Source organism: Haliaeetus leucocephalus, unplaced genomic scaffold, assembly GCF_000737465.1.
Source record: "Haliaeetus leucocephalus isolate CR32 unplaced genomic scaffold, Haliaeetus_leucocephalus-4.0 Scaffold1, whole genome shotgun sequence".
Lineage (NCBI taxonomy): Eukaryota > Metazoa > Chordata > Aves > Accipitriformes > Accipitridae > Haliaeetus > Haliaeetus leucocephalus.
Genome location: NW_010972437.1, coordinates 2,556,138 through 2,581,742, shown reverse-complemented (window position 1 = coordinate 2,581,742; position 25,605 = coordinate 2,556,138). Strand labels below are relative to the sequence as shown.

Genomic DNA, 25,605 nt, shown 5'->3' with positions numbered 1-25,605 from the left:
TAATACAAAAGTAAATATACTACCTGAAGTACAGAAATCTTCATTTGAAAAGAATTAAAAGAAATAAACTTTAAAAAATGATTTGACAAAATATCAGCTCAACCACATAATGACCCCCTTATACTCGACAGAATTAACAGAAAAGGAAAATTAAGGGTCAGTTTAATACATAAGAAACAGGCTGTTTAAACTTAGATCCTCAGAAGGTATCCAGTGAGTTAAGTCTCTTCTTTGAAAATGGTATTCAGTGACCTAACATGGGCACTATGAAAAAATGTCACCCAGGATATTTACACTGCAGAAATTCAGTAATCTGAAGTTAACAGTGTGTTTTACTAATTAGGGTCCAACAGTAAACGTGTTTATAGAAGAAAAAAGAAAACCTGAATTCAGAGCATCAAATGGTTGCATGGCTGAACTCTGGGCTTTTGGCTTCTTCACTGAAGAAACCGCGCCCTTTGAAATGGACCCTTAATACTGTTTCTTGATGCTGCACATTAGGAAGAAATACTGGCAAGAACCAACCGATATCTTTAAAACATGAGCTGCTCCCACTAAAAACTAAACTGACCAATGACGCTTCAAAAAGTAAAGGGCCACAGGAAACACACATTAACTTGAAATGGAATGAAGATACCAACTGGCTCTCGTTAAAGGCGTTAGGATCAGTGTTTTTAGCAGCTACACTGGCACCAAGCAGACTGAAACAAAACTTACGGCACATAGTCAAAATACAGCTTTTACCTGGCATACACATAAAAGAAGACAAACTGTATGTTTTAAAAAAGGCTACTACCATGCTTAGGACTGGTACTACAGAATCAACTTGCACTCCTCACAAACTCACAATTTTTTTAAGGAGATGGGTACAAGAAGAACTAACTCATGTCTGGCAATATAAGCGTATCGGCACAATCCGATGTAGGACAGCTGATCCCAGCAAGTTAAGGCCCAAATTTGCAGTCTATCCTTCCCAATTACACATACCACAGATCTATCACGTCTGCTTTTTAATACTCTAATTTAAATACCAAAACGGTAAAAAAAAAATCATAGAAATTAACTCCTTTATGCTGGAAGTAGAAATCTTCTTACATACCCTCCGCTGCCAGAAATGGCCGGTGCTACAATGTCTGATATCAAGGCATTGTAGAAACAGATTTTGATCTGATATTACAGTATTGTAAATAACCTACCAGTACTACATACAGAGAGCATAATTTAACCTTTGTGCCCAGGTTCAGTAACTACCATCTTGCATTTTGGATTGTTTTAACATGAAGACGAGAAAACAGTCCAAAATAATTATTTAAAAATGTGGAGAAATTCCCATACGGATTCTCTGTTAAAAGAGTTTGCACAAATTCACAGCCACAATTCTTCAGTAGTTTATGCTGCAAGTGGCACACAATACATGTTTAGCATCTGTAAAAAAGAATCAGAAATAGCTCAATAACTCCAACATCAGGGATTTCCCCAAGCTAACGCTAATTCTACCGCATTTTGCATTTTCCTACTAATATCAAGGAACAAACATCAAATAAATCTTAGTCAGGAAAAACATTGTCAAACTGGTCCTCGACAGAACATAGCACTTTGCAGCGTATATTGCAACAGCCTGCCTTCTTACACATGAAGTTTATAATGATGGAGTGCAGCTTAACACATACTCTAAGAATTTAAACAGTGTTTAGGTTTTGGGTTTCTTTTTTAAAATTTAAAACGGCACAGTGGTTTCCAATCACGTGCTGTTGTAAGATTTAGCACTTCAAGTCACCCATATGCAGAAGAATCGGCACAGAATGAATAATATACACACACACATATATATGCATGCATATCTGTATCTCTCTCTCTCTCTCTCTCTCTCTCTATCTATACATATAGAGAGAGAGACACATGTGCTACTTACTTAATACTTATGTGGCACTAAAAGCTTACATAGGTTCCTTGCAGAGGTATGAATTTCAGTTGTAACATTTTCTGGGTTCTGTTCAAATGTACTAATGAAATGGTATTTTCCCAAATGAGTAGATCATTCGCTGTACTTTTTCTGTCTTAAGCAAGCAGTGCTTCCTATATAGTACACTGAACTTGGCATTTATTTCTTGTATTCAGTATTTCCTAATTGTTGATCACTTGAGTTTAGAAGATGCATTGGGTGATATCATCTGATTTGAATTAGAAAAAAAGCAGAAGTTAATCTACACAGAAATGAATATACTGTAGTTGTGTAAGTAGTGCAAGCCACTGCTTTTCCTCTGAGCAATGTGCATACAGTGAAACAGTGCAGACTTGAAGCCATACAGTAACATTATTGTAACCACAGTGATTACCAGAATTAGGTCAAAACTGGATGTCAAGCACAATTTTATCTTCATAGAGGGCAATCACCAGCATGATGGCAAATCCAAGAAGCAGGCCTAGATTCTGAAGAACGAACTGCCCCACGGGACAATAACCATGCTCTTCATTATCTCCATCTCCATGAAGCATTTCTGGAAGCTAAAAGGAAAAACAATTTAGCAAGTTATTTCACCTCTATTCCACTTATACACAGAAAAGTTCACAAGGTGATATTGTCAAGAATAAACACTCCAGGATTCAGTTATAAACCCAATACACTAAGACATAGCTTAAACTCTACCTAACCAGTAAATTTGATTAAAAACATGATCACATAATGTATTTACAAAACAAACTAAAAATGCCTTTCCTTTCCTTTGAACTTTTTTTTCTTAAGCTTTTACTGGATCACATATCTACTTGAACTTCAACTTCCTCAAGGACCAGCCCAGCACTCTCCAAGCTCTGCTCTTTTGAGTTCTTTTACTCAATGAAAATTGTCATGCTCAAATAAACATAATAAAAATCTTTAACTATTTTTGCAGTAATTGCGTTGCTATAAATATACCCTTTACAATTACTTTGCTGATTAACTTAGCCATTCATTTGTCATGTTACATGCTTACACATATTCACATACATGTCCCTTTTAAATATGGGAATAACAGCTACAAGTAATTCAAGAGAAATTCTATGTGAAGCTATAAAAAAAATTCTGAAAGCTCTGGATATTCTATATATTCCTCACCTATGAAGAAAAGTCAAACAGTACTGACAAAAGCAACAAATCAGTAATAGTGGTCTTGAAAGATGTAAAAATAAATCTTATTAAGCGTCTTACAAAGCCACCCATACAGAAGAGAAATAAAACATTTTACAAAGAAATTATTTCAAGAAAGCATGAAGTAAATGAAGGAATTCCTTCAAGACATACTTAGTACAGAAGAACAAAATGGAAACTTCAGGTAGTACACAGCGTGAGTCCTATTTATTGCTCTTCATTAGATAGGCTAGAATAGTTTTAGTTATTCCGAGTACCTGAATACTGCACAACAGAAAATGACAAATTATCAGAGCATCAGATCTGCTAAAAACCTAAATATATTACCTATCTGGTCTTGTATTACTCTATTTCAAAAAGATACATAAAGCTGACAATTAATTTGACCCACTGAGCATTTAAATATAAAAAAATATACTGGTGTGAAAAATGTTTATCACCTATACAATAGAGCAGGCAGCTTAACAGCAAGCACTACACCAAATTACAAAGTACCGTTAAGTCAGTAAGAATAAATGAAGTAATCACAGACTTTACACTGCTGAAGATTGCTACATAGCTCTCATGTTGTCAGGCAAGATTTGTTGCAGAATTATTTTCTTTTTAATAGATCAGAGTTGTATTTACCAAGTAATACAAAACCTAATCAGAGAATTGTGCTAGAATTGCTACTGCCAATTCTCACCTTCATGTTTCTTGAATGGAAGATCTGCACGTAATTCAAATTTTGTAATCAACTTCTACAGAGACATAATATTGCTGTTCCAACTCTAAAGATGCTGTTAAGAATAATCAAGGAGTATTCTGGCATCTGTTTCAAAGCCTAGGAAGAGCACAGTGCTCTGTCTCCAAAACTTCCAAGGTTTCCAGTCATGGCCATGAAAAGGAAGAGCATGATGAGTAGAAGTGGAAGTCTTAGCTACTGATAGTGACAGCTGTCATATATTCCCAAAACTGGGGAACTGAACAGCAAGTAAAAGACCCCTTTAAAATAGAAAAAAAAAGGTTGTTTAACAGTAACCAGTGCTATGGGTGCACTCCCCATCACTGTCTTTCTTAAAAATATTTATTTTTACTGTCGCCATATCCGAAGGGACGCGCTCAAGCTCCTCCTTCTTGTACTCAGAGCCAGAGTAGGCAGGCAGAGCAGACCAGTGCCACTTTTTGCTCTCCCTCAGCTGCAGAATCCCAGTGTAGAAAGGGTCCTGGAAAGACTTTGAGAGGGAAGGAGGCTGTGCACTGCAAGAACTTGTTACTGGCAAAAGCCCTCCCTCCATCTTTGAGATACAGCCCACACATGCACGAGCACTGTAGGAACCTCTTGCATATTCACATTTACCTGGAGGCAAATCTCCTTGAAGTGCCTCATTTGAATATAGCTACTGCCTAACACTCTACACAGTACTGCTTCAACTTTGATGTCTCTGCAATGCTGCAGTAGCTAAAGGAGGTATAAACAGAACTTCAGATGATAGCAGCTTGGTATGCATGAAGAAGAAACTATTCAGAGAAGCCACAGATGTTTTTTGAGATCTGGTGGAACATTGCCTGGATGAAAAAAGGCTTCACCTTAGTATTAGTATAATGGGCTTTAACACTGCTGGTTATCTACTTTGACAGCACATCTAAAGATTACTAAACTTTTTGCTTTATTAGCTATTGATGTGACCAATTTCAGGGACCGTATAAAGAGTCTGGTCCTGTCAGCAGAAAAAAAAATAACACCCTCTTGAAGCTGAAAGCTTAGTTTCAGCCCTAGAGGTGTAAGGAATGAAAAATATAGCAGATGATAGATAAATTTATTTTCCAGTAAGATGAAATGATTCAAGTTGGACTGGGAAGGAATATAGGAAAATTCAATGTACTCATTCTAACTAAACCAGCAGTGTCAGGAAAGAGGATATTATGATTATTCTTCTGATAGTTATCACCAAATGAAACGTCACAAGAGATCATGGAAAGACTGAAGGATTTAGAAAGAAAGGCCTGAGTTTAGGTTCTACTGGAGAAGAGCATGCTTACCATTAGAAAACACGTAATTAGACAAACTTCAGGACAGTTGGATGCAACAATACCAAAAAGTCCATTCTGAATGGGCTGGTCTAAGGAATGGATGGAGAACTGCACCTATGTGAACCTCTATCAAGCTGGGGAGGGATCAAAATCTGTTCTTATTAAGTGTCAGATAACAAGGTCTTTGAGAAGGAGGGAGATGATTATGGAAACATCAAGACAGAAATCTGGTGCAGTTTCAAGTGTGTCTTGCGGAACTTTTCCTGCTCTTGTTTAGTCAGACCATTGGGGCTTGACTATTTGGTTGCTACTATGATGACTGAGGAAAAGGACAAGGAATAAAAGAATGAAAATACTGCTTTCCTTTACACATGATGTCTTCAGTCAAAATAAGTACAGGAAATAAGTATCAGCCACAGGACTTACTTATAAGCAAGTGGTAATTATAGGCTACTGTAGAACATCTAAAGTTGCATAAAAGATCACTCTCAGCTATGCAGACACTATTTAGCAAGCCCTGAAAAGGACTTACTTACCTTGTAATAGATTAGAACAACTTCATCACTAGAGTGGATTTACAAATTAAAGTCTCCATAATGAAGTGAAATATCCCATGGTGTGATGGCCAATGCTTGGCTTCCATGAGTCCTAGTCATAAAGGACCTAATGGCAAGCAGGACTGAATGAGCTGAAGATCACAGGAGTAGCCTCCACCACTGTGTCCTGCCTTGACCTGTGCTCAAGCTCCCATTTGATGACTACTAATGGGACTAACATGGGATCTTCAGAACCAAAGCTGAGTTTAAGAGAAAGTGCTCAGACATGGAGGGTGCCACCTAGAAGTAAGCTGGAAGCCCCACTGGCACTAAGTTTCTTAAGCACCAATGTGGCAGTAGTGCTGAACATAGAACTAACCACAGAGGTAAATTTGCTAAAGAGCAGAACGGCCAAGACGGCTTCTGCTGATACCAGGAAATTCAGCGGAAACTGAACCCTCGCTTTCAGCGGTCTTCACTGGTGCTTCAATGATACCACTGAGGCTGAGAAACCAGACTGAGCAGCCATGGCTAGGAACTGGCAACTATTGGCCACAGCAGCAAAGGGCAGAGGGATCTTCATAACGTCAGCTGCTTTAGTTAGCACCAGGGAAATAATACAATCAGCCCACAGCAGAGCAGACGTCTGACAGCTTCATAGACAATGATCTGACAAAGATGTCATGCTGTTTCAGTGAGAATTGCTGAAAACCTAAGTCTGTGTCAGTGGCTTGAAGTAACTGACAGATGCCTGCCTGCTTTGACAAGTCAGCCAGTGAGAGTCAAACATCATACGTTTCCCTCCTATACCAGTTAACTTTTAAGGAAGCTGCTAAAAAACGTGGTTTGAAAACAGGATAGTCAGCACAAATGTATGCAGGAGAGCAGAACTAGCAATGTAGGCTAACAAACAGAGTTACCAGGTACAGCAACAAAATCTCTGAAGAAAATTTGGAAAGCTGAAGAAAATGCATGGTTTAAAATACTTCAGGACAGTAAAATATTCCATTTTACCCACAACTGAAAACTAAAACAGGCTGGTCCTCATTCCACTAAACCCAACCCTCTACGGAGATGCCATGAGGTTGAACAAAATCTCTGCTGGAACACCACTCAAAGCCAGAACTCCAGTTACATTTAAGTACTTTTCTATAAGCAGTATGTAGCCACACCAGGTGATCCAAGTGGCAATCTACTGATAATAGGTAGATGGCTACTTAGTCTAGCTGAGGAGAACAATAACAGTTGTGAGGAAGCTTGCCTCTGCTTTAGGTGTCTGTACTAGGAAAGAGTAGTTTGTGAATGAAGCAACTGAAATCTAGGAAGCTACTCCACAAAAAGCTGTCTGAACCCTTATGAATTAAAGCTTTAACTAGGTTGGAGTTCCTAGTCTAATTGGTTAATAATTTAACACAATATAAGATCTGTCCTTAAAATCCAGGGAAGTGACGCATCTTTTTCTCTGTATGTTAAGGCAGAAAGGGGCATTACAAAATACATCAAAAATGAAAATGGATTTCATCATCATTGGGCTTGGGAAAGACAAGAAGTGAGAAAATTGGCTTATTTAAATGCAGCTCTGAAGCTGGTTAGGAGAGAAATCAGGACTGAATATGGACTGATACCGTATGCACAAATGCATTACTGCCTGAAGGATCTGGATCTACAGTGTACACACACTAAATATAATGTACCTATATGTTCTTGATGCAACAGCATTTTTCCACCACATAATTTTTTAAAAAGCTGATCACCACAAGAGCTATGTATTACCAGCTGCTCATGCTAAGGGTTCAGACTAAGCTTTCCAGAATGAAATACATGAAGATTAAATTTTAGTGAAGAACTATTCTAAATACTGGATTGAACTCCAGCGTCTAATGCCCCATCCACAAAACCAGTCATCCTATTTTTATTAGTGGGAAGTTATTATTTTTACTAGTTCATTAGTGGGAAGTGTAAGTGGCTTTCCCAGCCCCCCTGTAGTTTTTGTATTTTAACAGGAGTCAGTGGCAGACTTTGGTAGCAGAAACCCAAACAAGCAAGCAACTATAAAACTTCACATCTCTCAAAGTATCTGCAACATTTTAAAAAGTCGTAGAACAGAAACAGCCATTTACTGTCTACAGATATTTTATGCATATAACAAAAAAAGTTCTGTCATAGGTGCCACTTCAAGTCCTAGGTTTTATGCATGGAATGCAAAAATGACACAGAATCATAACAACCTTACCATGTCAACCAATGCCACATAGAGGAACATGCCTGCAGTGATTGCAAAGATCCACAGGGTGATGTTATTAGCATACTGTCCCACTGCTGTGCCTATCAGCATTCCTATGTAAGCCATCATGGCAGACAGGAGGTTGTACACAATAGCTTGCTTTACTGTCATACCTGCTTTAAGAAGCACAGCAAAGTCACCTAAAATGGAGAAAGAACACAGGGGTTTAGTATCAATGCTTCTCAGGAGAATATAGCCTACATTTACTATCTCACCAATCCAGGGGATTGCCAAAGTAAAAATGCTGCTACAGAGGCTCAGAGGAAGACTAGGCAACAGGATTTGACAACTCTTACAAGAACTGTATTTATGTACTGCAATCCCTTGATTAAAATATGATTTAAAGTGCCTATTCATCATGCTGATTGTCAGAAAGGTAATGGTGATTAACCGTTAAAAGGTAAATGGAGGAGTCTAGATCTGGTCCTCCCACAGAGAATACATCTGTGCATACAGACTTGTCTTCATAGAAGTTCTTCATGGCACATAAAGCAGAGGCTTAGTTTTGATCAATACCTGTGAAAATTCCTCTTAGCTATATACACCTCATTCTGCAAATTCAAGAGGAGGGTAACAAGGCCTGAGTCCCCACAGAAGGTGACAATGAATTTGAGAAATATAGCACTAGGAAACTATAGCACATTCAGAAAGAATGACTTCACATCCATGCTGAATCAATTTTCTGGTTTAAGACATGCCAGGATAACCCGTTTTATTTTGAATTCAGGACAGGTCTGCTAAAATTGCTGATAGAGGTAGACATTCTAGAAAGATCTAAATTTTCATCTTATAATCAGCTTTGATAGTTTTACTCCCTTCAAACTGAACTTCTGTGAATATGAGGAGTTGAAGATGATATGCAGTCATGAGGGCAATTAATATAATATTCTCATGTCAGATATGCTAGAAATTGTTTAATCTAGAATCAAAACCTAGAATCAAAATAAAAAATATGTACAGTGAACTACTCACTTCTCATACAAGGTTAATTTAATCATGTTAACCTAGCAAGTTATAAGCACACTAATATATATTGCAATCCTTTATATACTGCAGCAGCTTCACTTAACTAATAATTGTACAGCACCATTGTCAAACCATGAACATCTGCTCTATTATTTCCCATCTGTGCCCATTACCTACCTTATACTTAGTATCTGCCTATATAAAATGTGAACTAAAATTTCATGCAACATGTCTTATGGCTCACAGGAAAACAAGTTTCATTGTGGTTAGCTAACACCAAGAAGAAATGCTTCAGTTAGGGGGGGAAGAATCAATGGTACTGGCAACAATGCCTACAGGCTTTAGCCTAAATAGTCATCAGCACTTGCTCGACTCAGCAACAATCGGTACAAAGCATCTTCTGAAGAATTTTACTTACATAAAATTGTGTTTACTTATGTAACTTAACGTTGTGTAAGACAATGCCACACAGAGTAGTGTGAAACACTCTCTATAAAATGCAGAGGTGTAATACCTAAATGTAAATTGTATGCTCCTAAGAACATTTTTAAAACATGTTCAAAAAGCTTCACAAAACTGCTGTAACTAGATATCTGCAAATATAATCCTGATTAATATTCTCATTATGTACTTTGAAGCAATATTGTTCCACTACTCCAAAGTTCTGGTCACCCTTGCAGCATCTGCATTCCATTATGCTTATCAGGATGAGTATTGCAACAGCTTTTAGATAAATATTTTGTACAGATGAAGAATAGAATTGTTACCTAATTCATGGGGAAGCTCATGACAAAATACTGCTATAGATGTACTAATTCCTCCTGTCAGTCCAGCACTAAAAGCTGCTCCTAGGGGAAGAAAAAAAAAAATCCAAATGATAATTTACTATTTTCAAGTCAGAAACTTTAATCAACAGACTTTCAAGAGATGACACTCTTCCGTCAGAATGCATGCTCTAATATTTTTTCATTATGTCTGTGTCCTGTTTGTATATAAACTGAAATATTGGAAGTATCCTGGATGTGCATTACCACCGCATACTTTATTACTCGATTTATCTGAAAGACAAATCCTGGGAGAGGAGAACACGACCAAGCAAAACAGAGACATAAAGGCAACAAGCTAATAAATAGCACCACTTTTACACATTTTTAGGAACTCTCAAGTAGATCATGACAGTTAAGAGTACACATGAGCAACAGTCTAGCTCTCTTCTTTCCAGGTTGGAAATCCAAACTAATATTTAACCGATAACCTCTCTATTTCCTTTATGCTTATTTGTAGAGCACATATCAGCAACATTAATAAGCCAGATCTGGAGAATAACGAGAAAAACATTGGCATAAACTTCTTCAGTAACTTTTGTGTAAGCCAATTTAATTCAATCAACTTTAAGTTCATACCTTAAATAATTCTGAGATAAGAAAACTGGTATTAAATTTCTGTACTGTAGCAGAGAAATGCACAATAAGAGCCTGTAGTGAGCAGTCAAAACAGGCAAAATAAAGTAGAAAGAGAAGACACAATCTGAAGACAGAGAGGAAATTTAACTTTCCTCTGGATTCCTCATAACTTGATATATTAACAAGATGAACATGCTTTTCTAAAATCTACATTTTACCAAAGAATCAGCTGTTTGGGCTTGACACAGGAATATTTAGAAATGGAGTTGCAATACAGTGAAGTTCTAAACAGATGGCGTAGTGATCCTTTTTGGCCTTAGAAGCCACTGTCTAAATGTCTTACCTGTTTAATGTGAAAATGAAGCAAAAGGTTAATTTTTATGGAGTTTAGTTTCTTTAGAAATTGTTTGGAGAAACTGTAGTAGATTCCATTGTTAAGTCCAGAACCTAATAAGTAGCTTATACCCCGCCCTTCAAAATGGGTATGTTCCTTCTGCTAGTAGTTCAGAACCCTGTGTACTCTTAGTAGCTACCTTAGTAAAAAATTAAAAGTATGCACTTCAGTACTCTCACCATCATTTTGAATTGTATGACATCTATTAAAAAAGTAATGTGTTTTACAGTTCAAATCACATTTAGAGGCTTATGTGAATCAAAGTTGATTTAATAAATCTAGTAAGATCTGTTTGGTACTTCAATTTCTTCTACATTTGGCTAGAAATAAATCTATACTGAGCATAAGCCAAAACAATACTTTGCTCAAACAAAAATTAAATTACACTAAGTAGCACTTTTAAAAAAAATTATTTCAGTAACCTGACTCATAGTACATTTATTATTTACAAGTACTGTATAATTCTATATATTAATAATAATTGAAATAGTACTATTGTTACAAATAAATATTGTAAGTAAGACTGAAAGGAACTTATTTCTTATTCAAAGGCAATTACAAAGACCCAAACAACAAGTGTGCATTACACGTGCTCCATAACTCATAAGGAGGTTTGTCTGCACCTATCTTTATTTGGCAGAGATTGCACTGTCACTACTATCAATACAGTAATCTTGGTGGAAACAGCCACAGAATATTAACAATGGGAAGACTATTACAATTAATGGCCTTTTAATTTCTGCTCTGAAGGAGATTAAACAATGCCAGTAACCATAGGAGCTAACTGGAAGCCTTACCTGTGATCACTGATAAGGAAAATATTACCAAAGTTACTAAAGGTAAGAAGAAACTGTTGAGAAATAATCAGTGCTTTTGCTTACCGATTGCTAAGCCATCACTAAAGTTGTGAATGCCATCTCCCATAATTACCATCCAAGCAATATTAGCTATCCCAGTATCTTTCAGGTCTTTTCCAGAATGACAGTGGCCATGGGAATGATGGGAATGTTTGTGATGCCAGTGGTGACTGTGTTTTCTAGCTATCATTTTATCTTCGCCATGGCTGTCATACTCTGAATCATGAAGATCATGCTCTTGAGCAGCACGTGAGACATCATTGTGAGAATGGTGCATATTGTTGTCCTCTTCTACAGACAAGAAGTTTTTGGGAGGGGACTCCAGCTGGCCATCTAAATCAGTTAGTTCAGTCTCATTGAGTCGATCTTCAGATAAAACTGAATCATCTGCTCCTAGATTGAAGCCAGTTGGGAGAGATACTGCATTAATTCTCATTTAAAATATCACCAGCAACTACTGCATCATTGAGCTAAGAATTTAACTTCTTTGCGAAAGCAAAAAAATATTTTAACACATCCCAGTCTAGTAACTTTGTTGTCAACGTTCAGCCAAAAGAATAAATCTCTCACCGCTCCATTTTTTCACATGTATAGCATGTGGAAGTCTCCACTACAAGGCAACAGCACTGTATCCATAGCACACAAAGTCAGTTTTAGCCTGACCTAGGCTTGTATCTGTAATTTTGCTACTGACAAAGTTTATGGTTCAACATTGGGAAAGGACAGTTGCCAGAACGATAATAATGTCTTATATGCTGTAGATGGAATCTGAACGGCTCAGGAAACCTTAACTGGCTACTCTCTATGCATGCCCATACAGGTCACAACTTAGCCTTCACTGAAGCATACCCAGATCTGCCACTGATACAACAGATCTTTAAATAGTTTATTGCATGCATCTTTGCATCAGATGCTTGTGTCATACAGTGAGCTCCTTCAGTGTAGCTCATTACCCTGCTAGCAATCAAAGCCATTTTTACAAAGAAACACAAAGCAAAAACAATGCAGAAGGCATACATGCAGGAATTTTAAGTCTACTAAAATTTCTAACGTATTAATAAATAAATGAAACCGGCAATCTATGCTCCAGGAAACAAAACCAATTGTGGAAAAAAAGCAGTTCTGGACAATGAAGTTATTAGCAATAATTCAACAAAAATATTTCCAAGTCAAAAATAAGCAAACAGTAAGTGGAATTAAAAAAACAGGCACAGAGTACTTAAACAGCAAAGAGTTCTAGATAAACAGACTCTTAAACATCATTTGGAAGCTGTTTAAAAAGAAATGGAATGGCCATTCAGGTGGCACTGCCGTTCAAAATTCAAGTTCAGCATGGGCTTCCAGTGCCTGTAGCACGAATGATTTACTGATCAGCACAGTGCACTTTCAGAGGAACAGTGTTATAAAACCAGTACGTACTCCATGTTATTAGAAGCAAAATTCCTCTCATTGCCCGTTAAAAGAAAATGAAGACATTTCAAATACATGTACCACCATCCTCACAGTTGAAAGTCTTCCTATGTTCTATGTCAATGTCCCAAATCCCATTTCAAATTGTTTGAGTTGAGAAGGCTACAGTCCTAACTCTCCCTTCTACAAACCATTCAAATTAACAGAATTGCATTTGTATAGATATAGCCTAGGTATTCTCCATCAACAAATTAATTCAGCAGCCATGCAGACAACAGAAAGGGAAGGTGATGAAGCAAAGCCCTTCCCCTTCCCTCACCCGATCAAGAAGGGTGATATGGCATTCCTTCTGGGTACACACTGCATGAGCATTCAGACTGTCATGAAGGAACAGTATGTGAAAGTTGTTTTGGATACCTGAGGAATATTCAGAATACTTGGTTGTATTTATGAAAAGAAATTAATTTTGTTTAGCCTTCTCAGCCAAACTATAATTGGTCAGAGGCTGGAATCTTCAAAGTGAAACAGATATCCCCTTTCAGGTTGCGTGTGTTCATTTTTGATCTAATTTTTGCCAGGGCTGGGCTAGTCAGGCACAGCTTAACCAAAAAACACCACAAAACCAAAAAAAGGACCACAGCCACCCAAAACCTGACTGCTTCAGAAGTCTGAGAACAGTCGTATGGCATATTAGGAACTGTTCAGAGTGCTCTCAGATCTAAGGAAAACAACATAAAAAAAGATTTAATAGGGAAAGCCTATTAAATCTTATTAACAATGATTTGCATAATAGCAGCAAAACTGTACAAGAGGTTACTTGCTACATGCCATAGGTTACATGCCATTACTTTGAGTCTCATAATCAGAGAAAATTCTGAAAATAAATGCCTACCTGCAAGGGGTTTGAGCTGAAGCCAGTCAGCATCTGGTCTATTATTTAATTTGTGATCAGAAAGCTTCGTTCCAATTGGTGATTCTTCAGTCTGCTTTTTCTTGCACCATTTCTGCTTACTCTGCAACAGGAAACAGATAACATCTGGTTTGTAAAAAGACATCAATGGAAATAAAAGAAACTGAAATGTTGTCCAAAAATCTCTTCAACATAGACTAAGTTACTGTCTCTTAATATGTCTCACAGAAGTATGTGACTACAGAATATTCATCTTTTTAAGGCTCAGCAACAATATGTATCCCAGTGGAAATTCTTAGCTACCTACCACAGAAACTCACTCAGTCACAAACACACACAGATGATATTTCACTTCAGTAATAGACTACATTATGACAAGGACTGCTCTAACAGCCCAGAAACACATCTGTGCAGAGTTATTGTATTTGCTTATTTTGTTCAAGAAAGCAAGCATGCAGCAAGAACAGCTCCTCTCTTTCGTTCAACTTTTTTTTTATACTCATATAATTTCCTTGTATTTCCCTTTAGAGAAAAGCTTGCTACTTTCCTATCTGCAGCCCATACAACAGAGGTCTTAGATTTGCCAAAGCAGCCTACGGGATTTAATTATTTAATTAATCTCAGAGAAGATTTATGCCCAATGTGACAGCTTTTATCTCTTTATCAGAAGATCTAAGAAATGCCTCCTCCAACACAGAAAATCTTTTGCTGCCTGTCCAGCTGAGGCAGCAAGTCTGACATGAAAACAGAGAACTTAAAATTTTCCACACTCATGTTGAAAGAAGCAGTTACAGTTTCACCAAAATCATTTTCTCCTCAAAGTCGAATGATGGAGGCACAGTTAAAAGTGTATTTATATTGACTGTTGAAAGAACATGGCTCTTTGGTGGCTTGAATTTCTACACCCTGTCACACTGCCCCTGCGGTACTCACTCTCCTTTTATACCACCATCATGAATACAGCATGCTCCCAGCCCTAAAAATCCAATCATTTTCAGGGAAACAAGTTAAAATTTGACTGGCAATTTATAGAAAGCAGGAGGTCTGCAAATTTTAGCATTTTCCCATGTGGAAAAACTGAGTAACTCTGTTACACTGGCATCGTTAGCTAATAGTATTCAGTTAAATTTCTTGTAAATTGTCTGACAATTGTCTGACTCTATTACCAGTTCTTTCTTACATACTGCCTTTCATATTTTTGCAAAAAAATCACAGCACTTTAGAGAAAGAGCTGTAATCTCTTTTACTTAGATCTACCTCCAAATATATCTGGCCAAAGAGCTGCAACCTGCCCCATCAGATTTCTACTCTGTCTTCCCAAATTACCTTGTTAAGAAAAGCAACCTCTTTTAGAAAAGGGTTTCCTCACATAAAAATCAAACAGAATGCAGATTAGCAGCACTTGTTCATGTTCACAGAATAATGAATCATCACACAGCCAATTCCTCAACACTCAGAAGATAACTTCAGGTACTATATTTTAAAATAGCATGCAATTTTAGTGTGTACCTTTTGTTTATTGTAATGCTTGTACATTCTTATACAATGTTCAATGATGAACAAAACATAAATGCCTCCAAGTGCCACAAGACCTTTCAGCACTGGATCATTTTCTTCTAGAAAGCCTTCAGTCCGTACTCCATGTCCATGGGCATGTCGATGAGAACGCTTGTGTTCATGAACATGACCTTGGCCATGGTGGTGACTATGGTTGTGGCCTCCATGTGACTATTAGGAGAGAAAATAAAAACACAGCATGACCTGGTGCAATCAGGAGACTGAAATGGCTCTGAGCTCAGATGACAAAATATGTAACATTGCCAGAAAAGTAAGCATAAAAAGACTTCAAGAATTTGGGCTGTGTTTTGGCATTTTGTTTTTTTTTTTTTTTATACAAACACATTTTACCATAGAAATTTTTCATTAGACTATTCATTACCATAATCAATTAAAAAAATATTCCTCTGGGAAATTTTTAGGGGGGGGAGTGGGAGATAATCTAACTTCAGCTTTTTCTGTCACAATGCTGAAGATAATGAGACTAACACTCAGAAATGTCACAAGGAATTACCATTCCTATACTCCCATTAGCAACCAAACCTCATGGTTTTTTTTTTAACTATTACAGTCAATTACAGCCTTAATTCTGATCTGAAATATAAACTTTCAAAAAAAAAATACATGACCAAAAATTTGAATGAAAATTTACACAAAGAAAACACATAAACATTAGTCTTATTGCTAAAAGAATTAAGGTAACAAAATTCTAGAAAACATTTCCCCTTTGAAGAATTACAGTATACCATCACAAATTAAAAACTGCTTACCTTCCCAGGAACTTGGACAATTTCTTGATTCAGTAAGTTAGAGGTTACTTTCTCCCCAAAAGCTAGTAACCAGGAAGGTTAATCCCCCTGACATATTTTTAAGTGGTACTGATACACAACTATCAGTAGACAAGAGACAGTAATACTGCTAAATTTAAAATACTCTTGTTGGTCTCATTAGGTGTTTTAAAATACTGTGACAGAAATTAAACATGAGTACACAACCACTTTTTAAAATTTTTTTTCTAATTATTTTTTTAAGAAACACACATTTCCTTTCTTTTTGTTACGAGAAAGTCTCAAACACTGTTTCAAGATGTCCCTCACAGTCAAGCCAATCTACATCTGCATGAGTGACCATTTGTTTGTTGATAGCTTGTCAAACAATTCTTTGAAAATTCTATGTTCAGTCACAATTAAGAATAAAAGGTAAGGAAACAATACTTGCATGTGGCAACAGATGGAGTAGTGCATCTCCACTCATTGTTCCTACAGCCAGAGCTACCAAGAAAGTTAGAAGAAATTTGAAGCACCATTGGTTAATGATGGGAATCAAGATCACACCTAGCAAGGAAAGCAGGCTAATGACGGTGATAGAGATGATACCACAAAACCAGGCTGTGGGAAGAAATGAATACAGAAAGGTTATCAGAACAATACTTGTAAAACTTTTAAGACTGATTAATGACTTTCAACTATCTGTTAAGAAGGTGACCTTCCTTTAACCCAAGTTGTGTGATTGTTCATTCAAAAGTTGTTGAAAAATAGGAAGGCAGTACTGAAGTCCACAGCAAAAAATACACAGGCTTATTCACAGTACAGTACAATACAGTGAAAAACATCAGAAGACAATCAGCTAAAAAGAGTCCAGCAATTCTTCCTGACTGTAAGTTCTAGGCTTAGCCGTGTAGCCCTTAATGAAACACAAAAAGCAAAAGCTTTCATGTTGGAACAAAAACATCTCCACTACTTAACTTACTAGGGCTCTACAAGCACTAATTCATATTTAACATTTGTTTTTAACACGATTCTGATGCAAAATTTAACTGGAATCAATATAGCTCCTTTGTTAGGAGTAACATGATAAGTTAGGCACCATTCATTTCACCTGGTGCTTTGAAACATACATTTTTATTTATGAGAGGTAAGTAAGACTCAACCATTGTTAGAGGAACTTTAAAATCAAATACTATAATATTAAAGAGCTTGAAGAGCCGAAAGCAAATTGCTACCAACAAAAAGCAATATACATTTTTTCCGAGAACCTCTATTGTTGTCATTAGAAGAAAAAGTGATAATGCGACATGGTACACTCGACATAATCCTGTTAATTAGGGAAGATGTGCAAATTTATATATGACATGGAAAAGGAAGAATCACACAAGAAACAGATCTTATAAGCAAAGAAATATGGCTCTTGCAGTCAGCATCTCACCCTAATAAAATATTTTTTCTTCTACTTTTTCACGTCATCAGTAAGGCTCAGAATGAAAAACTGTTGGGTTTTTTCCCCCCCCTCTCTCTGCTTCTCTATCACTTCTCTTGTTTCTTCCCATCACAGAAACTTCAAAGAACAGGACACAAAAACTGTTTTAATTCCAACAATACAGTTCAAAAGGTTCACAGTCCCAAAGACAGGAATAGTTGCTGCTCCTATTTTACAGACATAAACTGTTTGGGCTGAGATCTTCCATGAACATGATTTCGTCAATCTGAACTTTTTTATTTATTTATTTTAAGTTTTAGCCTAAATGCTTCAGTTTTTTCCAGTTTTTTTTTCCTAGCTTCATTCTTAATCAAAAATGTCTACACAGTTTGCCAACTTTAATGAAAACTCACAACTCCTGATATAGAATCTTTCGCATTTCCATACTTTGGTGCATTATCTGACTTTCCTTACACCTATGAAGGTCCACTCATTTTTGATCAAGCTCGGGAAAACATCCTGGGAAATGGGGGGGTTGGAGGGAGAAGAGAAGAGAGGAGGAATTAATATGTTGTAGCTGCTTGATGAATTTTATAATTTAGCAGTCAAATGTCCCAAGAATTCTATCTGTACCAAAAATGCCACAGATCAGATTTCACAAGACTTTGCCACTAGAATGGTGGCTGCTGCAGGCCTGGTCTGGTTCAACACCAAAACTTACAATGTTTGCTGTTTTAAATTTTATTTTGGTTTGGGATATTCATTCTTATGAAGTCTGTAGCTGTCATTCCACAACAGTGCAGAAAAGGAAACAATCCAATTCAAATGCAAAGGGTACAAGAGCACATCCACCAGGAAAAACTGATTGGAAAAAGCTTTAGGAAGTATGCAGCGTACACTGAAACACATATTGACACCGAGAGGAAAACAGAGAGTTGGTGAAAAGGCAAAGACTGCCATCAGATGAGGAACTGAAAAACAGAGGTTGGAAAATGGGAATACAAAAGTAGGTCTAGAGTGGAAGCAGTATCCTGCTGACCAAAATACTGCCACTACGCAGCCTTGATTCATCCCCAGAGCACTTCAATCACGTACTCTGGATTAACAGGCTCTGTTGAAAGAAACAGCATACATGGACTTGCAATTCAATGCTGAATCATGCATGCGTGCACAAGTAGCCCTAATAAAAATTACACAGCCATTTGGCAGGACATTGGATCTCCAATCTGGATGCAGACATTATGATGTTAAGTGCCATGTTAGATGACCAACAGCCTTACATGGAGAAAAATGCAAACTGGCTTAAGGTTCACATATCATAGCATAGATTTGGCAAATGCATCTCTGAAGGGCTTACATAGTCTTATAAATGATACAGTATCTAAACATGGCACCATGATTAAGACGAGGCACATGAGAATTCGAATACGGAATCTGTGCACCTCTCAGATCTCGGTCATCAGCTTCTGCCTCTGTTTAAACTCTTAAAAAATGTTATGGAACCAAAATTATCAGCAAAAGGTTGCTGTCAAGTCAAAGATAAAAAATATATACAAAAGCTGTGCATGACTCCACAGTTACATATATGTACAAACACTCCTCATATAAAAAGGACTACTAAGGAAGACTTATGACAAAATTCTGACACAAAATTTTATTGAATGATTTCATTCAACTGTAATGTTCAAAACACTAAAATATTATGGAAGTGGTACTAACATGCAATATTATGAACACTGCAAGAGCTCTTAAGTTATAAAAGATCTTGGTGTATCACACTCCTAGGAATACTGTATAAAGCTTGGTCAATGAGGTGAAGTTACTATGCACTGGCTTGTAAAATACTTGTGGAAAGAAACAGGAGGGAGGTGACTGAACAATTTCTTCAGTAAGTGACCTCTGTTCAAACAGTGGGGAGCAAATGAAAGACCCAGATTTGGACAGCTGTCTGTAAATTAAAACAGACTAAAAGGGTAGTAAGGCAGACTCCTTGGAAGGCTGAGAATGGTTAGCTATCTGCAAGCTTTAACAAGAAAGCAAGCTAACAGAAAGGTTCCACTGAAGCAAAGCCTTCCTGGGTTCAGGGAATGGTAAACTCCAGGGAACACTGGCATCTGCACAGGCAGATTTACAAGATATATCTGATCTGAAATACTTTTAATCAACAGCTCTAACTGATCTCCATCTTTAAAAAAATTGCTTACTGTTTACTTGTATCACTTCTATTGGCTTGATTCATAGTAGCGTGTACCTTTCCTTTTAAGTTGTTTAGGAGCCTTCAACGACAACAATGCCACCTCTTCCAACAGGTACACTGTGAAAGCTCAGTTGTACGTATAAACCCTTGAAAATCCTCTGTTAGAAGATGTTACAGAACTATCCGTAAGTTACAGGTACAAAACCCCACATGGCTTTCATAAATTTTTGGCCATCAGTTAATTAAATCACTTTGCTTTAGAAAACTGCACTATCAGAACTAATGGAAACCTTACAGGTTAGTATCAATGAATAGAAACAGCACTGGTCTATTAAGTTTTTTTGAAAGTTTTAATTAAAACTAAAGAAAACCACAGAGAGCCAGTGTTTAAAAATGTTTGCATCCTCCTAACTTTGGCAAATATTTCTATCTAAAAATGTTTACATTAGCTCAGACAAGCACACATTTTCATTTTAGTAGAATCCTACAACCTGCAGGTTAAGTTACTCTATGACTGACATTTGTCCTACACCTCCCACAATCCCCATATACTGGTTAAGATTTGGTACTTTGCGATTCATGTCCTTACTTAAGAAGGGAAAATGATCATTACATCAACTGAAGTCTCACTGTAGTTAATACAACAGTATACAGGAAATTGTTATGAAGAATGATTTACCGTTATCTAATCAAGTTGACTTATTTTGGAAGTTACTGCTTGTTTTCAGAGCCAAATCAATAAGTTAAAACCCAATTTTTTACAATTAACTGGCAAATGTGTTATTTATACTCAAGATATCAGATGCCATAAAACACGTTAAATGTTCATAATAAGCTTCACTAATTTTGCAAATTAAGTCTCTTAAAATGTTTAAGGTCTTCAAGCTGAGTTATTCATCAACTCCCTTAGTCATTACAGAGAAAGAAAATGCATTCTTTTAAAAAGAAGCACTCATCTGTAGAAACTCTCTAATTAAACTGGTTCAAAGCCTGTGCAACATGACAGTTTGGTACATGGTTTCAACATTTTAATTGGCAGAAAATGCTTAGAGTTACTCTAGAAATCCTCTGGGTAATAAGGCAGGGATCAGCTCTTACTACAATGAGACTACCCCACAAAACAATCTTCTGCCATATAAAACACACAGTATATTTGGTTTACAGCAATCTTTGAACAGTTAACAAGACAGTAGCTGTGTCGTGTCACTATAGGAGATTTATGTATAACAAGTTAATTATTTTAATGACTCCAGCATTGTTAAGAAAGATTACCAGCAATGCATTCTTTCCACAGTTAACATCTATGAGAATGTAGTTACTTCAAGCTTTATTTCTAATGACGCTACTAAGCACCTACGTACTAATCAATATTCACAATTAACAATATTTTTATTTTCAAACCATAGTCATTGTACCCAAGATTTTTTAGATTTCACTGCAGCTACACATCTGTCAACAGTTCCATTATAATTTCTGAAAGATAGCAATAGTAAACATTATTTTAAAAGTATACTCAGTTATGAAATCACAACAATGGATGCTGCCCTTAAAGTAACTGCTTTAACAATAGTAAAAATATTTTTAGCTTAGAACTATGGTAAGAAGAAAAGAAAAAGTCTACTGATTTTTTACTCAAGGCACACACACACAAAAAATTAAAACTGCCAATAGAGGATTTTGATTGAATACTTCTCATATGCTTAAGAGAGGAGTAGTATAGAATAATTGACACTGGAAGTCAGAAAAGGGAAGTGTTGTCAGAAATGGCAATTTAAATGCTCTTGTATCATGCTTGAGTCTTTCTATTTCTTAAGTTCACAAAAAATTCTGGATGTCAATTCTACAAATTTGCATCACTGCTAGCATATAAAAATGGTAACTTCTGAAATCATATCTTCCAGTGAATGAACTGTGATGAAGGTCCTGTTCCCTATTCCTGAATGAACAGATCCAGGTCAAATTTCTTAAGAAAATTTGTGCCAAAGGAACACTGCAACTTTCCAACTTTGAGATAAACATATGGACCACCTCAGCCACAGTACAAGAAAATGACATATTTTAAATGATGGAAACAATCCAAACTGTGGGTGGCCTTGCTCATCCCTAGAGGTCCTTCTCTCTCCAAAGACTCTGTACCTTGCCTATGTTCCTACTACAAAGGAGTCCAGTGTCTGAAGATATGTGGGAAGAATCCAGGCCAAAATGCCTGGGCCATAGGCCCAATGATAGCGCATTAGGCCTCAATGATAGAAGACAAAAACAAAAAAGAAATAAAAATAAGCAAACATAAAAAGTGAAAATAATGAAAAAGGATAAAAAGGTACAAGAAAGAAAAGTATGCCTCCCTGAGCCATGGTTACTTAGGAGAGGCTACTATACCACCAAACAGGATGCTATGTCTCCTGACTTAAAGGAGCATGCTGCCTCAAATTTCTTCTAATAAATATGTTAAATCTCAACCATTCCTTTACTCTACAGTCAATGCTAACCATATGACATTTCAAACTTTGAAGTTAGTATTTACAATGCAAAATAATTTTGAAGGCTTTAGCTGTTACACACCTACCTGATGCACCTGTTTGATCTTTATTCTCAATTGATGCGTTTTTACTTTTAATAAAATCTTCAAGCTCATCATAATGTACAATACAAAGCCTTCTCTCAATCTGGTATAGCAAAGCAGGACACATGTATATAAACAATTCAGGAGATATTGGAGAGCTGGTTTCCAGACCATAGTACCGTAGCAGCTGGGTAACATTTAAGCACTGCAAGCAAATTGTACAAACAAATTAAATATGAAAGCAACTATTTCATTAAAAACTACAGTTATTTAAAATTTAGCATATAATTTGAAAACACAAACAGAAAGTAGAAACTCTAGCCCACAACATTCCACCAGTGCTAAAACATGTTTAAGCTGATCTAAGTGGTTTATGAGGGGAAAGAAACACTGCACTACAAACTCAGTCTCCAAATACCTATATAATTTTTGATAAATGTCAATGAAAATGAATTTCTATATTCTTTACCATTACACAGTACAAGTAATGAAGGAAGAGCAACAGGAAAGGAGTGGAAGAACATAAATCCAAAATAGGATTTCTAACACTTCTCTCTACCTACCAACCTCCTGTGTTTGGAGTTTCACTTTTTACTTCAGTCTAAAAACTCAAACTCAGCACTCACTCCATCCTTTCCTACTCTGACTTCCAGTTTAAAACCATGATATCAAAATGTCCCGCTTCTGTAGTTAACTGTAAGGGGGAAGGGAAAGTATATTTATGGTTCTGGCAGAAATAACAAATGCTGAAGGGACAAATGGAAGAACTTACACCAAGCACAGTGCTACAGAAGCTACATCAACAATGCTTCACAATCTCTTAGGACAAAGAAATTAGAAGCATGTTGAAAAGATACAGGTGTGTCGTTTAGGAAAGAGTGTCTGTGCAGTTTCAAAAAATGTTAATGATCTTAGATTCAGAAAGAAGTCCCCAAAAGGTGTGTGTGTGTGGGGCAAGTATTCATGAATATTGGTGTCCTGGGTTCAGCCAGGCTAAGAGTTAATTTTCACAAGAAGCTGGGAGGGGGCAGAGCTAGGACAGCTGACTGAAACTAACCAAGGGGATGTTCGATACCATATGACGTCATGCTCAGTATATAACTGGGGAGCTGGCTGGGGGGAGGAGGAATTGAAGCTTGGGAACAAGCTGAGTGTTGGATTCCAGGTGGTGAGCAATTGCATAGTGCATCACTCGCTTTATATATTCTTTTATTAGTATTATAGTTATTATGTTTCTTCTCTCCTTGTGTTGTCCCAGTAAACTGTCCTTACCTCAACCCAGGAAGCTCTACCTTTTTTTTTTTTCTTCCAACTGTCCTTCCCATCCCACTGTAGGGTGGGGGGAAGGAGTGAGCGAGTGGCTGCGTGGTGCTTTGCTGCTGGCTGGCTTAAACCACAGCAACTGGGAAGGGAAAAAACCCCCACCTGTAAGCACGGTATCTCAGAAAGCTTTAAGGATCTCCTGTACACAGGTAAATAGGCAAGAAGATAGATCTCTGAGAAAAGGTGGGTGATGGGTGGACAGAAATGAAAACCCATAAATTAAGACTGTGGCAGCGACCTCTAGCATTTTCACTCTGCTACCTGTATTACGCAAAGGTCGCAAACGTGCTTCTGCATTATTTTTAGGTATGCACCTTCAGTTGTTATGTAAGAACAGCGAAAGTCAACTTACCGGTTCTCCATTTCATACTCACCTCTTCACGATCACGTTCATCTTCATTACGATCCTTATGACTACGCGTTGAAAAAAGGGCATGTTTTCTTACACTAATCTGCTTATGAGGTGCCTCTCGCTTGCTGGTATGGTGGTGTCCATCTTCATTACCTAAACTGGAATCTTGATGTCCATGACTAGTAGAACGGCCACTACTGTGTTCATGATGGTGTACGTGCAAGTGAGATGCATCGTGTACATGATCACGTTTATGAACACGATTGTGCTCATACTGATCACCTGGATCATGATCTGGGGCATACTCCCGTGTAGCATCTCCTGAAGTCTCACTGACCTTCTTTTGCTTCTTCTTCTGTTTCCGTTGTTTTCTCTCTGGCTGATCCTGAGTTGTGTTTGTCTCTGTTGAAGGTTCATGTTTCTGTTCTCCATGTTCACTATGACTAAGTGAATCATTACGAGGATGATGTGTACCATTATGGTCATGATGATGTAGACGAGGGTGGTGATGATGGTGATGGCGACTCTGGTCATGAATTTGTTTGCCATCATCTTTTACCGATGGCACTACTGCGTCTCTCTCAGGGTCACATTTATGATTTCTCTTTGCAGCCATACCAGTCATGGTTTGGTTTTCTGAATCTGAGTGGCTATGAGGATGGTTATGAGAGTGAGAATGCTTTCCTTCCTGTACTTCTAAAGCATATAAGTGAGAAACATGATCATGGCCAATATCATCATGATTTATCATCACTACTTTTACCTCTCCTAAACCAAGGCTTATTAACAGTTTTTCCAGGCCAAAAAAAGATAATCTTCCATTTTCACCATAACGATCAAAAATCTTTTCAATGTAGTATTTTTGTTCATTTTCAGCTTCCAACGTTGAAAATTTACTCGGCATAGATTCTGTTCCTCCATTCTGGAAGTATGGTGCATTTGAGATCTGATAGTCATTATGGTAGTGTACATGTTCCTTTTTAGGACCATGGTCATGTCCATCTTCATGGCAATGATTGCACTGATGAAAGATAAATGTCAGCAAACAAATGATGCAAAATTTTGTGTGCATGTGTACCTTCATCTCTGTTTCCTACAAGAAACACAAGGGGAAGCATGTAGGTGTAAAAGCAATCTCAACATTTGTGCTACATGAGTTATCAGTCTAGTACTTATTTGTACCAACTGAATGACTCGCAAATCTTTTCAGATATTGGCATTAACAGAATAACAATTGCAGTATTTTTACTGCAGAATTTGTATTAAAGTACTTTTCTTATCCAACAGTAAGATAGGCTCTGTGTATTTTAGAGATGCAGTCTTATGCATCATACTGACAGGAGGCAGTTACAAGAAAAAGATCAGCATTTACAGTCAATCAAAACAGAACATTTTTTCTGTATGTTTTCAGAGGCATCTATGCTTATGATAACCTGTAATATTGAAACTCTTGTTAAAACACAAGTTATAAAAGAATAAGTTATTTAAAAGCAACAATAGTGTATTTTCTTATTTAT

The 25,605-nt window shown here is 37.0% G+C and overlaps 1 protein-coding gene across 1 annotated transcript; it reads right to left on the bottom strand.

Annotated features, from left to right (window-relative positions):
• Positions 1 to 2,346: 2,346 nt before the first annotated feature.
• On the bottom strand, positions 2,347 to 25,172 carry SLC39A10 (solute carrier family 39 (zinc transporter), member 10). The gene is made up of 10 exons (XM_010564033.1): positions 25,059 to 25,172; positions 24,111 to 25,010; positions 22,417 to 22,618; positions 16,676 to 16,845; positions 15,410 to 15,628; positions 13,883 to 14,003; positions 11,605 to 11,973; positions 9,694 to 9,774; positions 7,910 to 8,100; positions 2,347 to 2,505 (listed from the first exon to the last, which is right to left on the bottom strand). Exons 1-10 carry the CDS (start codon positions 25,170 to 25,172, stop codon positions 2,347 to 2,349), a joined length of 2,526 nt encoding a protein of 841 aa, XP_010562335.1.
• Between the last annotated feature and the right edge of the window lie 433 nt (positions 25,173 to 25,605).